Below are 16862 nucleotides of genomic sequence, written 5' to 3' on the forward strand. Positions count from 1 at the left end.
ACTAAATCTATTTTATTCTTGAATGTGAAATACGACTGTTACGTTATTATTTAAGATCAAGGAATTGACTTAAAGTTCTGGCTGAAGGCCGTAATCTGCAAATTCTTGGATGACTATGGAGTTCTTGGCTCCAAATCTATACATAGATAATTTATCTTTTACTAGTGATCAGCGAATTATATTTATTAATGAAAATTCATAACGTCTTCTTTTCTATAAGACGCGCTCCTTCCCCGCCATGCATTTAGGAATTGCGTCATAAACTGTCGTGTATTGGACAGCTTTCTGTTCAATGAATCGCACGCGAGATCCCTCAGTCTTGCCCCAATTTAACGCAACACTTGTGAAGTTAAATGGCGGGGATTTCGAATGATCAGTTCGAAATTCACGACATCTCCGACCATGTTCCTTGACTTTCTTGTATTGTGAGTAACCTCCCCAACCGCTCAGAGAGGCGTCCGTATGGATCGTTAGAGACGGCGGAGGGAATTGCAGTGGCACCGACTTGGACAGGCTCCAGCGTTCTGTCCATGGACAAAGCCTTTTCGTTAATATCGGCGGAATTAGTGAGATATTGTCCCTGAATTTGATGTTGGCTCTCTTTCGCCAGACTCAATTGATATCCTTCAGTTTGGCTTTCAACAGGACATCCGTTATTGAGGCAAACTGTGGCGAACCTAGAATTCTCTCTTGGGTACGACGAGAAGCCTTTTTATTCTTGAGGAACTGTCTCGTAGCCTTCGCTATCTCCCTGACCTTTTTGGATGGGAGAGATAGTTTGTGCGAGTTTAGGTCCCATTGGATTCCCAGCCATTGAAAGTGGGAAGCCGGAACGAGCCGAGATTTTTTCCTTGTTTATCTGGAAACCCAGATATTCTAGGAATTCTATCACTTTGGCTGTTGCTTTGTGACACTCCTCGTCGTTGGTTGCCCAAATAAGCCAGTCGTCTAGGTAAGCTACTAACATTACCCCTCGAGTTCTTAGCTCTTGAACTATCGTCTCTCCTAATTTGGTGAATATTCTGGGTGCTATGTTGAGCCCGAATGGCATGACTGAATGAGTAAGCCTGTTTTCCTAGTTTGAAGCCTAGGCATGCGGAACTTGTCACATTGAATGTATGAGTTGAGACGGGACAAGTCCAGAATCACTCTTCGTTTGTCCGAGTCCTTTTTTGGTACACTGGACAGACGTCCTTGAAACTTAAAGCGTTTGAGTTTCTTAATAGCCTTCTGTTGGAGGAGATCTTTGGCATAGTCTAGTAGGTCCGTCATTGGACCTACTAGACTATTTCCACCCTAGACCTTTCGAAACAGTGCTGTGGGCCCATGGACTGAAGGTCCAATGGTCCCGGAAGAGATATAATCTCCCGCCCACCTGCGGACTCTCACTGGTTGGCTGCAGGTCTGCTTCCTCTGCCTCCTCTGAAGCCCTGTCTCTAGACCCACCTCGCTGCCGGAAGCACCCTCTGGCTCTGCTACTTCTGGCATGCCTACTGTAGCCGCAAAATGCTCCTCGCAACTCGTAGGAGGCGTTGAAGGCTGGGGAAGCCACCTAGGTTGTTGAGGTTGAGGGTTGCTGAGCTGGCGGAGTTTGGACTAGAACATACTGCTGCTGCGGCTGAGCCTTGGATGTTGAAGGCTTTCCGACCTGGGAGACCGGGACCGCCTGGACAACCGTCTGAGGATGAGAGGGCTGGTAAGGATGGAATTTCCTTGGCCTCTTCCTAGGTCTGGACTGGGGTTCGGGGGTATCAAACTTCCTTTTGAAAGGAAGTCCCCAATGGACACGAAGACTCTAGTTGGCTCTAGCCACCTCATTGAAGACGTTGACTACGTCTTCAGGGAACAGGTTGGCGCCCCAGATTGAAGCCTTTATAAGCTTGTTCAGCTCGTGCCTTATGGAAGCATTCGCAAAGACATGCTTCCTACAGGTTTGTCTAGCCACAATAAAGTCATACTGATCCGACTGGAAGGACTGTAATAGAGACTTCGTGTGGACCCGGAGAAGAGCCTCATCGGCGAACGTCGTAGAGATCAACTTCGCCGAGGTGACGGAGTTGATCGACCTGCTCAATCTACATCTCGCTTTGAATTCCGCTTTGACCAAGGGGTCCGGAATTCTAGGTAGCTTCTCTGCGAACAGGGTGGAGGCGCACTCCGGGTCGAGTTTGCCCACTGTGAACGTAGCCGGAGCGTCAGTCCAAAACTCCACATCTGCGGGGAAGAGTAAGGAGGTAGCCTCGGTCTCTTTTAATATAGGTAAGGGCTTATCCTCTACCGCCGCTTGTAGAGTCAGTTCCATGACTTTTGATGTGCAAGGCGATGGAACTCCTCACGGGGTCACAAACATTGTGAAGCTACCTTTATGGGGTGTTAGCTTAGTATTAACGCATTCCCAATCTGTAAGGGTGCGGACCCACACAGCTTGGGACTGGTCCCTAGGGTAGATCACGGTCTCTTTCGGGACCTTGTCTACCCTGACTAGCGTGTCTTCTGCTATTCTAGCATATCCCGGAAACACAAACTGGAGGCCCTCCGGGAAGAACTCGAAGTCTTCTACTGGTCGGGTTCCGCAACCTTCAATCGTCAGTTTCCCATCTGAATACGGGGCATGCAAAGCTAACCGCCTTGGGTTGTTGTTGTCAAATGGCGGCAGCTTTGATGCGTCCGGAACTGTCACGGTCTGTGCCGTGGTCCTGGACTGGAGGATTCCGGATACCAATTCCTCCTGGGCTCTGATCCTCTCGGTCAGGGATATTATTGATTGACCCGAGGTCTCCAGGCCCGAAGCGAGTCGAGTGGACACCGACTCAAGCTTATTATCCACCACTTCGCTCATCTTCATCATGAGAAGATTAGCGAATGCCTCCAGGTCAAAGCCGGACTCCGTCAGCTTGGTTCTGGAGGTCTTGGCTCTCGATCCCTTGGAAGATGGAGAAGCCTTGGAAGAGGGAGGCTTAGAAGTAGAGGTCGATGGCTTGGGGGCCGAGGACGACTTAGCCGAACCCGCCGGAACAGGTTTGGATCCCTTTTTAAGGGATCTCGTCTTCCATACCTTGACTTTGTGAATGACCGAGACCGATCTATCCCAAGAGGGGGCGGACTTAGTGAAGCCCTGGAAGGAAGAGGAAGAAGGAGTGGGGCTAAAAGGGAGACTAACTGCCTCACTTACCTCCCTACCTCCCTCCTCCTCGGTGCCCATCGGTTCTTGGTGGAGGCTGATGGCCGCCACCTCTTCTGCACACCAGGTCACAATCTTGGTCCTCCAGGAGGGGCAACGTCTCCAGCCAAATGCCCTCGATGATAGGGTCCGCTATCGCCGCAGGAACAGCCGTCGTAGCCATGGCTCCCGGATACAATAGGGAGCACAGGTTCTCGGACAACATGTAGGGCTGTCTGGCCTTGGCGTTCCTGCCAAATCCTCTGACCCAGCACTTGAGGGACGCTTTGGTCTCCTGCCGGAGGGCCAAGCTAGCCTGTAAAAAAGGGAATCGAATTAGTATCCCATCTGGGGAATAGTATGTCCAAGAAATTTCATAAAGTTGACGTAATACAGAAATTTCATGAACTAAATGACGAGGTGAGGACGTTACTTACTGTCTCGTCAGAGATGATAGTCACCATATCGTAGCACACCGTACAAGCGTCGGGGTGCCAAGTAGTCCTCCAGCTGGACGGCGCAGTTTGCATGTGACCTACTGACCACATGCCTGTAGGGCTTGATAAGGGTAGCGGAGCAACCTTCCACCTGGCAATGGACCATCTGTAAGTTGAAAGGTCAAATGAGTATTATGCGTAAAAGTGCTGGAGTTAACTCCGGCAGGAGCATGCGCCTTAACCTAGATATCAGTTCATGACTTACTCACTGAATGATTTCAACTCACTGAATGAATAAAAGAAAAAGCTCTGGGTGTCTCCGCCTGCTCCGGAGTCCATCTTCAGGGTGGTAAAGATATAACCAGTGTATGGGGTCTGAGATGAGCAGGACCGAGGAGAAGGAAAGACCTAATCCTGAGTCCGGTCGTACTGAATCAGAAAAGCTACGAATTAATGTAGTCGCATATCTGAACCCTTTACCGTCCCCACCGAAATGGGGAACAGCGAAAGCAAGAAAACGGAAAACTGAGCGGCAGAAACCTGGTATGAAAAACTCCGGTGGCGAGTGTGATGGTAGACCACACTTCGTCGGAACCCTATGGGTCCGGAGATATACCTACAGAGTTTTAAAATGAATGTATAATAGGTACATCTGGTAATCTGGAGTAATCTCTTGAAGGCTTGGCTTACTCCGGAGTCTCATAATCCCGTTGTCATAAAGTAATGCCCCCCGATGCGTTCGGGCTGAACCTGAACGCATTGGGGGGATAGAAGTGATTCTAAGGTAGCTAGAAACGCAACTCTGAGCCCGAATCCGTCCCCACGTGAGTGAAGGCGGAGACAACAGGGAGAAAGGACAACTGAGCGGCGGAGCAGTAAAATGTACGATCCGATGCGCAGCCCGCTGGCTGGTGTGATTGTAGACCCAATCTAACCAGTGGACCTACAGGCCTGGAGACATGAATAAGGAGATTACACCTAATACCAGTAACCACTCCCCTCCAACCCATCCCTCCCCCATCGGACAGAAGATGCTCTAGCGGCCGTTCATCGGTAGGATTACGTACTTGCACCGCGAGCTAATAGGTGTGGGGGGGGGGGGCTGGGGGGGGGGGGGGGGGATGGAGTGGGGGGGGTTGGCCAGTCGTAAATGCTTGGCCATAGCAACTGATCAGTGATCACCACCTACGGGAAGCTGTACAAGCCTACTACTAATGGGGACAGGAGGCGGTAGGCCAACTGGCACCCTAAAGGAGGCAAAACCAAGGCAATACGCAACCCAAAAACAACATAAAGAATAATACAATAATGAGGCATCACTGGAAGAGTTGCAAAGGGGACAGTAAGGTGAAAAAGGATATACCCAGCAGGGATCTACCTTAGCCCTCCAAGATTGATACGGATCTGGTCAGGTAGGCTAGATAGGCCTCCAAGGACGTCATGACGAGGACGGTAGGCACTCAACCAAACCCTCCAAAATCGAAATTTCTATCTGGTCAGGTAGGGAGGATTGGTCCAACAAACATGACAAGAGAGAGACTCTCTATCTTGGATCGTCCTCCCAGCGAGCACCGTAGCGCAGGCAGGGGGGGATGATGGAGGGCCTAAGGGGTAGAGGGGTAAGGTCACCTGGCCTACCTTCCAAAACCTAGCCTAGGCCTGGTCGGGTAAGCCAGGGAGGGAGAGCAAAATTTCCAACTTCACAGTGATATGAAAATCATAAACGTGCATAAAATCAAGTGCATAGCTGCCTAACATCGAAAAACAATAAAGCATGCATGCATAAAATCGCTAGAGAGAGAGAGGACTCGCTCTCTTTACAATGCTAGCGTACGATAGGCTAACTGGAAGCCCAAATACACTACACACATATAAAATACATAATAAATAATACGTACGAAGGGGAACGAACACGCTCCTGAGGGACTGAGGAGAAAGCCAAAGGCTAGAAGTATGAAATAAACAATAAATTAAGGACCCCAGAGGACGTCAGGAGCGTGTTAGAGCCTACGACGCATAAATAAAAATTGTAAAATCAGAACTCCAGATACGGCAGGAATTATGAAAAGAACGGGAATATGAAAAAACGGTAACTATAAAACCCTGAGCAAGTGTAGGGAGGGACTTTGAAAGGAATCTTCTAATTGGCAGAAGTCCTGTGATAGTGGCCTCCACTCGCCCCAGTGCTTATACCGACGCCCTTGGGTGATCGAGCTGAAGGTAGTAACTTCAACATTCCATTTTAGCTTTTTCTCTGGTATATTTAGAATCTATTTATACTTAAAAATGCGAGCTACAGGATCATTTCACCGGCAGACACAGGTCAAACCCAGAAATAAATTTTTGTATTTAAAATTTTTATAAGTGTTTTCTTTATTTTACACCAGTATATTTGCATTTGATTATATTGATGTTAGGTAGACACATAGAGTGGTGATTAATCTGTTTTCCTTCAATTTACTTGAAGTGACTTGGAACCAGGGAAGTACTTAGACTTCTGAAATCAGGGAAATACTTAGACTTTTAAAGTTATTGATGGAGTGATGCCCTTTGATTAATTTAATAACTTACAAGATTACCTCACACCTGTTTTGATGAACTTAGTCTGATTTTCTGCAGTACTGGTAAGTTGTTAAGGGATCACTGTTGCCTTTAGAGTATTCAGTCGTTTAATACCTGTGATGAGGGTTCAGGTGTCTGGCTTTTGTGAGGTATCAGTTAATGAATGGTAAGTGTAGTAACCAGATACTTGGCACTTCATAATAATATATATATATATATATATATATATATATATATATATATATATATATATATATATATATATATATATATATAATGTGTGTGTGTGTATATATATATATATATATATATATATATATATATATATATATATATATATATACGTATATATATATATATATATATATATATATATATATATATATATATATATATATATATATATATATATTATATATATATATATATATAGTTTTTTTTGCTGGTTTTTGCATAGTAAATGCATCACCATGCCATAGTAATATGCAGCCAGGAAAATTAATGAAAACATTTCCTACAGGATGGAGTGCAATTTACAAGAAATATTTGAGCAACAAAATTTTAATCTTGGAGAATTTAAAAGTTTCCATAGTGTGTCTCATCACCTAGTTTATATTCTGGACAAGTAAAGATAATGAAGAGACTATTTATGAAGCAAGAATGTAGGTATATCTCATAGGGTAAACTTAAACTTCTTTTATGAATATAATCAGAGTTGTATTCATTTTCAGTCTGCATGAACATAATTTAAACATTTTCACGCTGATATTGCCTTATAGTCACAAATCCTTGAATGATAAATGATCAAAAGACAGATAAATAAATATACAACAGCACAGACCATTAAACTATTGCACAAAGGAGAAAGCACACTTTTACTAAGGGTGTGCGTAATAGCAAACTTTATGTCTAATACCTAACACTGATCACAGGCTTATGAGAACATTGATATCTTAACTAAGACAATACGGTATAAGAGAATGACTCACACAAATGTTTTTTGAAGGCTTTTTCTTATAGTTTCTGGTTTTTACGAAAAAAACATAAATACTGCATGGGATTTAAAGAAGAAACATTTTTGGAATACTAGGTATATACCTTCAGAAAGTACTTTCGTAACTGGTACAGAAGTATACCTCTGTAAAAGATGTATGATGTAATTCATAAACAAAACCCTCCAATCCTAGTTTGGCATCTGAAATTATTAAATAAATTGATAAAAGAAGCAAATAAGAAAACTAACAACACAACATCAGTACAATATCTATCATACATAATTATGCACTATAGTCTTATACTAATATCACCTATGCAGGACTTCTAACTTACATTATACAGTAGTGCAAAATGCATAAAAACGTACGTCTCAAGTACCTGAATATACACATATATGAGGGCAAAGGCTTTCAGAAAGGCAGTGTACAGTAATGACATTTACCCATTAAAGGGATAATATTTTTTTCATAAATCTTTACAAAAAAAAGAATGTTTACATAGACAAATAGAAGTAGTAGTCCTTAAAATGTAGCTTCACTAACTAAAGTAAAAAACAAATTACAAAAATAAGTAAATATAAGTTGATTTACATTGTAACATGGAGAAAAAATTAATGAATGCTCACTGCCAAGTTTAAAATGTTTACTGCTCCTTAGAATAAGTGGAACCACTGTAAACTGATCAATCTTCCAGAAAGCTGTCAGGTTCAGTATGTTCAGTATTTCTTCATAAAAGGGATGCAGCAATTTATATGAAACCCACATAATTACCTGCCCCTATAATTAATGGGAAATCTTATATCCCTATCAAGTATCATTCTTAATCAACCAAAATTTAATATGAAGACTTGAAATATGGAAATACTATAAATGAGGAGTACATTTGAGGGAAAACACAGTGCTAAGCAAAGCAGGAACCTCTGGTGACCTTAACAATAATAATTAAACACAAACTACATTATGTACTATAACTGTGAAATCCTTGTAAATCTGTCAGTGCCAAATGTGAATTATTATAAAATGCTTCACCCTTCAGATGTCTTTGAAGATATCCAGAAAATCCAGTTTGGTATATTGTATTTGCTGTGAGAAATTCACAAGAGGGGAAGAGAATAGGGCATACTCTTATCTTGGATTTGATAACTCACAAGAATTGCATAATTACCACAAGCAGTGTTCCCAAATATTTAAGATAAAACACACGAGCAAGTCAGAGAGACTTAATTAAACAACTAAGAATACTGTTAATCAAAGGACTCTTTTGTGCTAACACCCATCATGATTAACAAAATATTCATTAGTTATTTTAACTACATTGTTGCACTTCAAAAATATCTCTCACAAGGGAGAGGGATTCGGGGGTGGGCTAGAGGATAGAGATTAGTAAAATACATATTTTGAAAATTAGGAGATTTTATTGAAAATAGATGAGACGTATTCATAGACAAGCTTGGTCACTCAGACATATCTTTAAATACTTCGTCATTATAGTACTGTTTAGGGCATATGATCTCCAGTACCACATGCAATTATAATGTAAAGGCTTCAAGCTTTTTAAAGCACTATGTTTTGCTTTTTTTTCTTGTTCTCTCAAACTGCTATAGTACTTATCAATAGTACTATTTCCTCATGAACAGACACTGATTATAGTCCTTAAGCATACATATACATCAGTAGCAATGTTGAGAAAATCTTTTTCTGGACATCAATAGCAAATGGTTGTCAGAATGTTTCTTGTCCATAAAGTATACAGTTTACATCAGAGAGTTCTGAATAAGAGAACAAATCCAATAGTATCTTCTGTAATTCGATGATAAAATTACATCCCTGTACAGAAAACAAAAGTTTAGCATAATAATGAAAAATTGTGATTATTTTACAGTCTTCCTCATAGTCTTGAAATTATACTGAAGGTAAAACAGCCTTGTTTTATTGAAAACATCCTTGTAAAATACAGATTGCATATTTCTTGAATAAAAGAAAATGCACGTAAGAGTCTCATGATTACAGTAATGTGCAAAAGCTTTGCAACTGGCTTAAGGAACTTTAAATAAAACAACTTGTGGACTTAACGCTGAAAATTACCCTGGCTTGTTAACATATCATACCTAATTCTGTGAAATTGAACTTATCTAAATTAACCAGAGTAGCATGAAAAATCGGTGGTAATCACATGACCTTGCACAGTAAGTGTCTAAATATTAATATAACAAAAATACATGCCTATGCAATACTAAATAAAAATATGCCTTTAATAAAACTAAGTGAAGGCCGAGGACTAGGGCTTCATATAACAGGAATTTATAGCAAGAGTAAGGTCCTATTATATAAGTAAATAATAATTCAGCACCAATTTATATTAAATTGAAATTCACAATATATTCAGTTTTTTGATAAAAATTTTATAATTTCATTTAGAAATGTTATTTGCATGTCTACTGACAATACTTTCTTCTTCTAAGAATACATTTTATTTCGTCATAAATGCTAATACATATTTCTTTTCATGATAAAAATTAAATTATTTTTACTCTGTAACATTATGGCATGCTCACTATCCTTGATGGCTACAAAATTTTTATTACAATTGCAAAAGAGCAAGGTTAGATTTCAAAAACATTTTAGGATCAATTCAGCAATACATACAAATGCACCACCTGACATGCAACAAAATTAACTACAGTTCTGCCATACATTTTTGAGGACCATTCATTAACAATTTAGATACTAAGTCAATAACAATCAACGCCAAAATCTGTTCTTTTCATTTGCAATGTAATATTTTTCAACATATTTGTAGTACCATTTAAACTAATGGAATGAAAGAGCATATGAAATCAAGGTTCTATTAGGTTTCAAATTCATTATATACCATATATAAACTAAAGTGTGCAGGAAATTAATACAATGATGCACTTATTTTTTTGAATGGAGATGCTGACACCAAGGATCTCTGTGAAACTCAGCCACTTGTGGCATTCCTTTGATATCTCTTCAGCAATTCTCCAGCCTCCCTATACATACACTTCTGCCATTACAGAAATGGTCAAATGTTAATTACAGAACCCTAAATAAAAGGTAAAATAACAACAGAAATGTATAAAATATTAAAAAATGTAAATAATAAAAAAAGCAATATCACAACTGAGAGTGAGTAGCATAAAAAAATTGTATACTGATTGATTTACTATTTCTAAAACTAAGTTACTGTACGTTCAGCTTATATCGTTTCTGTATGAAAGGCTAGTTTGAAAGAAAGTCAGGCGTATGTTGGGGTATGGCTGCGTTGTTTTCAAGTCATGAGCATTTTAAATACAATGCGTTATGAGAGGTCATGAAAAATACACAAACCATTCCTTAACTTCTAAATCAGCATATGCTGACATCCTTGAACCATCATAGTAGTCTAACACAAGATTTGCTTCCAAATTTTCAATATTTTTGGCATTTCTCAATACATTCTTCATTAAACATAACAATAACATTGCTTGGAAAATATAGTATTCAGCATATTTACATAAACAGAAAAAAATAGCTTCATAAAATAAGAACAGCAGCACATCAATGAGTTTGCTAATGATATTGTATCAACCTGATTTCATCAGTTGCATGTCTCAAACAATCTCTCAACATTTCTATTATTTAAATGATTTTTCTTGCAAATGGTTGCTCAGAGCAGCATCATAATCTTTCTCTGCATTTGGAATTTCCTCACAATTTTCAATACTGAAGGGATAATTGTGTACCCAAAGCAAATGCTATAAGAATGATCCCTTCACCGGCACTGATTTCTAATTTGCTCCATCTTTAGTGGAAGTAGTTGTACCATCTCCCGACATATTGCTAATTCTTGTGCCATAATAGGCTGGCATTCTGTATTCTTATCGCAATACTCAACTACCCTCTGCAATAAAAAAGCAAATATTCTCAATTAGTTTTTGCCACTGAAGAGCAACTGAATAAATTCAAGTTCTTGGTCAAAGATATAAAAATTACAACTGAATCTTAACTGGAAAAGATAGGCACTAATGTTATCAATATCAAACCACTTTCCACTTGTGAAGGACAATGCTCAATTTTCTCCTGCACTGATTATCTAAGGCAGTCCCCGGGTTACGACGGGTTTGGCTTGTGACGTTCCGAGGTTAAGGCGCTTTTCAATTATATTCATCAGAAATTATTTCAAGGGTTATGATGCATGTTCCAGTGTTACGACGCCTACAACGCTAATCTGGCAAATGAAATATGACACCAAAAATGCAAAATAATCAATATTTGAAGGTTCTTTTGATGAAAAATGCAATAAGAATGAAGTTTACAAAGTTTTCAATGCACCCAAAGCATTTAAAGTAAGGTTTTCTTAGGATTTTTCATGATGTTCTAGCTTACGACGATTTTCGGCTTACGACACGTCTCAAGAACGGAACTCCTGTCGTAACGTGGGGACTGCCTGTATTACCCTTAGTGGTTAGTAACAATGAGCCTCTCTGAAGATATATTTTTCTTACCTTATAATTCTGTAAAGACTGTGCAAGATTCTGTACTTTGCTTTGTGGATTAGTAGAAACAAGTTTGGACCATAACCTTCCCAGGTGAAACCATGCAACCAATGCCGGGCGTACAGAGTCTTCTGAATATTTTTCAGGCTGTTCCCCAGTGCTTTAAAAAAAAGGAGAAATCAGTATTATTACTGTGTAATGACATCATTTTTAAAAATAAAATCTGTACTTTATACAAACTTATTCATTATTACCCCACTTGTGTGCCAGAAACAGTCCTGGATGTTTCGGTTCCTTTACAAAAGTCAGTTCTTCCATACAATGCATCTTCCATGGAACTCAAGTCCAGTTCATGTTGTTGGCTATTCTTAGCAACATTCACTTCGGGTGAATGTTCCTGCCTACACGATTTAGGGTAGATGAGATTCTTTAGCCTTGGCAGGCAACACTTAGGAGAAACACACTATGAAATCAGTCCAGCAGGTAGAAGGGACCCTTTAGAGTACAAACCTTGTTCTCCAACCTTTGACTGTGCCATAGCCATTTTACTGTTGTCTTCCATGGTCTTAGGTTGGAGTTCCAATGCTTGAGGATACAATCAGGCATTTTTCCTCTTTTTCCATTCACTCTCCTGTTTTTTCAAAAAGTGTGGACAGGCTGATGGGAAAGCAAAAGTTGCTTGGTGCATTTCAGGAAAGTGCCTTAATTATCTTTACCTAATATTTTCTTCTGAGCATTTTATAATTCCTAAATCCATCCTGCCATCCTGATTGTTCTCCTCCAGTTACTGTAGCAAACCTGGCAGGTTTCTTATTTGCCTTACAAGGTGTGCCAGCCATACCCTGTTGATCACCTTACCTTGTCGACCATTTGCTACTAGCGTTTTTTTTTTTTCTGACGTTAAGATTTCTTTCTGCTTTCCTCAGAATTTTTTTAAATAATGTAAATACTGTTTTTTTTATGATACTACATACTGTTTATTGTTCTGGAGAATTTTACAATGTTACTTTTGAGATGAACCCTGGAGTTTAGTTGCCATGAAGTTCCTTGTTTTGAAATTATTATTAAGTTCTACAATATTTATGCATTTGCAGTTAAGTGCAAACCAAATATCATGTATTTACTGTTAACTGCAATCCAAATATTGACGAGTCTATAAATGACTGTCTGTTGGAAAGAAATAATATGGCACAGTCACAGGATTCAAAAGCCTCATTTGTTATGTGTGGAGACTAATGCAAAGAACACATCAAAATGGCCGGTCTGCTCTTGAATTCTGTGTATCCTCCCAAATTCTGTGTATCCTCCCATTTTGTCCCGCTAATTCAGGAATCCATGCATATTCCTGGTAATAGACTATACCTCATATTCACAGATGTTCCAGCTATTGTCAAGTCTAAGGTCTGCAAATATAAAAGCACTTCTGATCATTACACCATTGGAAAAATGGTCTGGCTGAAATCTAGAGTCAATTGGGATGGCATTAATGAAACTTGTCAGGCACTTAATATTTCAGATGCTATATCAGATCCTGATCCCAAGAATTTGAATGAAATGCTGATGACTATTTTAAAAAGGTATGTCCCTAGAAAGGTCATCACATCCAGGCCAAATGATAAGACATTGTTTGAAGATACATGTAGACGAGGTTACCATGACAAACAGACCAAATTCAACACATGGAGACGAAATCATTCATATGAAAATTACACCATTTTTGTTGTGTCTTGCCATGCTACAAATAGAGCTTACCATACAGCTGAGAGAAATCACAATAATTCCTTGAAGCAGAGACTTAAGGAATTACTCAGCCTCATCTGTGGTAGACCAAATTGGCATCATCTGTCTTTGGGTCAGGTTCATCTTCCATTCCACTACTACTAACAGGTGATGGTAGGTTGGTTACTGGCTATAAGGAAAAGGCTCAACTACTTCATTGAGATTTTGACACTAAGTAGTAATCAGCTGAGGATACTATCCCTCTCCCTGATACTTATCATCCTGAATCTACATATATACTGATGGTTTCTTCCCTTTGTTTTTAAAAAAAAAGTTTTAGTGTGTTGTCTCCCAAGATTAGTAGGTTCTTTAGATGGCCCCTTCTTGGGTGTGGCAGGAGTTTCTCTTTGCAAGATGCATAGTAGTCATTCCAATGTACTTCCCAGGGTATCCTTGGGCGGGGCATATGTATTTGTATATTACCCCCATCTGCTCAAGGGGGTCTCCTGATGGTGGTGACGGGTCATTCTTCATGAGTAGATCTCTTGTTTTCCTGTTTTTGTAATATATTATAAGGTCCACCATCTTGCCTTCTTCAGTGGGGAGGATGTTCTCCTCGATGATCTTCCTCATTGAGTTCTCCTGCTCGCGTACCATCTTTCAAGGGCGGTGCACACTTCTCAGTTTATGAACTTATTAGAATATCCGTTAACAACAACGGATATTCTAATAAGCTCCACTAAGAACATCAAGATATATTTTAAGGCTTTCATACACTCTCAGTACTGGGAGAAGGAGAACTCGATGAGGAAGATCATCAAAAAGATCCTCCCCACTGAAGAAGGCAAGATGACGCACCTTCTAATATATTACAAAAACATGAGAACAAGAGATTTACTCATGAAGAATGACCCATCACCACCGCCATTAGGAAACCCCCTTAAGCAGATGAACGTAGCATACCAGTACATATGCCCTGCCTGAGGATGTCCTGGGAAGCACATTGGAATGACTACTCTGCATCTGGCGAAGAGAATCTCCTGTTACGCCCAAGAAGGGGCCGTTAAGAATCATGCCCTCACCGCCCACCAAGAAACAATCTCCTGCCACTGCATTATCTGCAACACTAGGATAATAGGGAGATCCAGGAGCAAAAGCCCTCTGTGAATACGACGCAGGACTTTTTGCTCCCAACCTGCATGAGAAGAAACGCAGCGGTACCGGCAAACAACACCATATTGCCGCCCGAAAACACCCCAATTCAAGAAAATAACACTGAAGAAAACTTCAACACTATCAATAAAACCAGCAGTGACATCATGCAGCCATTGACCAATCAAAATGAAGCCTGGCATGACGTCACACAACAGAGAAGAACGACACGACTGCTGAGCATGTGCTCTGGAACTGGTTTGAGCCCGCAGCCAGGCAGCCAATCGTAAAGCAGCTCGCTATTCGTTAGCCAATGAAAAAGCAGTGGCATGAAGACCCTCACTGCACCACAAGTATATACAAAAGCAGATAGACTCACCCTCTTTCTTCAGTCCATCACCTACTACTGCCTAAGAGAATGTCTGAAGCCCCAGACAAAACGTCAAGGCCCCTACCAAGGAATTAGAATTTAACTTTACCCTTGAAAAACTACAGGTTATAACCCAAAGTTTAACTACTGCCTTTGGCATTTTTGAATAAAATTAAAACTGACTTTCATAATTACCCATTTTCGAAATGCTAACCTTCGGTGCATTGCTCACCAGTTTAGGCAACAATGAGAAAACCATAATTAGGAAAATAGAGAAGTACCTATATAAAATTAATGTGGCTGAGAGCACAATTACTTTTAATAAAACATGCTTAAAAGAGGGTTTACTTCCACTAATAATAATAATACTAATAATAATTGTTTTGTAACCTTAGTTTCATGCAAAAAAGAGCACTGGCTGTCCACAACCTCTTCCTGGTGAATATGTCAGTCAAGAACTCTCTGAGGGAAACAATCAGGTGGTTCCTAAGGCCTGTCCCAGGTCTTAGTGGGTACTGCGGATGAAGAACAGCTTAAAGCATAGGAACCTTCTCTCCCTACAATTTTTCAGGAATCTTACAAAATTACCACAAGCACCATCGCTCTCGGAGACTCTATGAATCTCCACTACGAAATGTGAATATCAACGGTCTGTTATTCTGTTTTTTTAATAAGGACTGAAGCCTCTAGGAAAATCTATGGCACACAAGAGCTTGTTGTAGTAATTATCTACACATAAATTTTTAAAATTATAATGCTGACAGAAATTGTAAACACAAAAATACGAAACTAGAACGATTGTTTCAGATGAGAACTTGTTTAGACCTTTAAAACATGCCAAAATGATCCTAGCACTACACTGGGACCACCTGCAATTTCTAAAAGGGAATGATAAGTAAAGTTACAGCATTATGTAATTAAAATATGAACTTTCTGTGTATTCATATAAGAGAAAATAGGACTGCATAATTATTGCAGCACATAAACCAGATCATGCTGCTGTATTTAAAACCTGTACAATAAATGAAGAAACATTTGCAAAGGAGAGAGATATGATAAAGGGACTGAAAGGACAATAAGATAGAAGAATTAATAGAAAATAAATGAATGTAATGATGCTGCTTCTCAGGAACATCCAAGGGCACAGAGTATGATGCACTTCCAGTCACCATATTGTCTAATAAGGTTGGAATGCTAGATTGCATTATGATATCCTGAGACTCTGAACTAATTCTTTGCTCTGCAAACTGTAACAGTTTTTGGAATGTAGGGCCTCAGTTGAAATCCTTACAAATTGTTGCCTCTGCCAAAAGAAGTGTCATCTCAGAAAGAAAGTCTGTCCACAGGATAAGAGTTTTCAGTGACAACTGGTCTAATAGTTTGATAGGATAACACATTCATATAAACTTGTTATAACAGAACTCTTCTTCCTCCTGGCCCTAACTAAACCTGGACTGGTTGAGTTAGCCGAGGATGGGATCTTAGAGTAGTAGTTAACAATGAAGCATGTAGGATTCATTATATCTGAAGGATTATTATAAATTACTGTGCTGATTATATCAGTACTATATTTAGTACTGATATAATCAGGCACTGAAATACAGTTTATAATGTTATCTATCCGCCTTATCACTCAAAGTACTTAATCTTATCTACAATTTTTACTTTATGTCCATGTATGGTCAACAAGCATTAGAAAAAAAATACCAATTAAAAACCAATACGTTTCTTTCTATACTATCATAAAACAAAATCAAAGATAAAAATGATTTACATACTTGGTGTCCTTCATCGAATCAAGATAATGGAGAAAATGCTGTATACTTGATGTTGCCAAAGTATTAATCTTCTTAGCTTGTGCAGATGTTGGTTCATTGCCCTGACCAACTAATGTATATTTACTATCCATCATAGTACTGTATGTTTCTGCCAGTTCGTAGTTTAACTGACGACATATCTAATAAGAAA

General features: G+C 39.6%; 1 protein-coding gene across 5 annotated transcripts in view; it reads right to left on the minus strand.

Annotated features, from left to right (window-relative positions):
* Window positions 1–8547: 8547 nt before the first annotated feature.
* LOC135216832 (KIF-binding protein-like) overlaps window positions 8548–16862 on the minus strand; it is a 189883-nt gene continuing 181568 nt past the window's right edge. For all 5 annotated transcript variants that reach the window (XM_064252335.1, XM_064252334.1, XM_064252333.1 and 2 more), the window contains 3 exons: window positions 16673–16851; window positions 11663–11813; window positions 8548–11058 (listed from right to left, as the gene is read on the minus strand). In XM_064252335.1, the coding sequence (XP_064108405.1) occupies window positions 10930–11058; window positions 11663–11813; window positions 16673–16851 (459 nt within the window). In that variant the 3' untranslated portion in view covers window positions 8548–10929. The remainder of the gene's footprint in view (window positions 11059–11662; window positions 11814–16672; window positions 16852–16862) is intronic.

The sequence above is a fragment of the Macrobrachium nipponense genome, chromosome 6 (genome assembly GCF_015104395.2).
Source record: "Macrobrachium nipponense isolate FS-2020 chromosome 6, ASM1510439v2, whole genome shotgun sequence".
NCBI classification, from domain to species: domain Eukaryota; kingdom Metazoa; phylum Arthropoda; class Malacostraca; order Decapoda; family Palaemonidae; genus Macrobrachium; species Macrobrachium nipponense.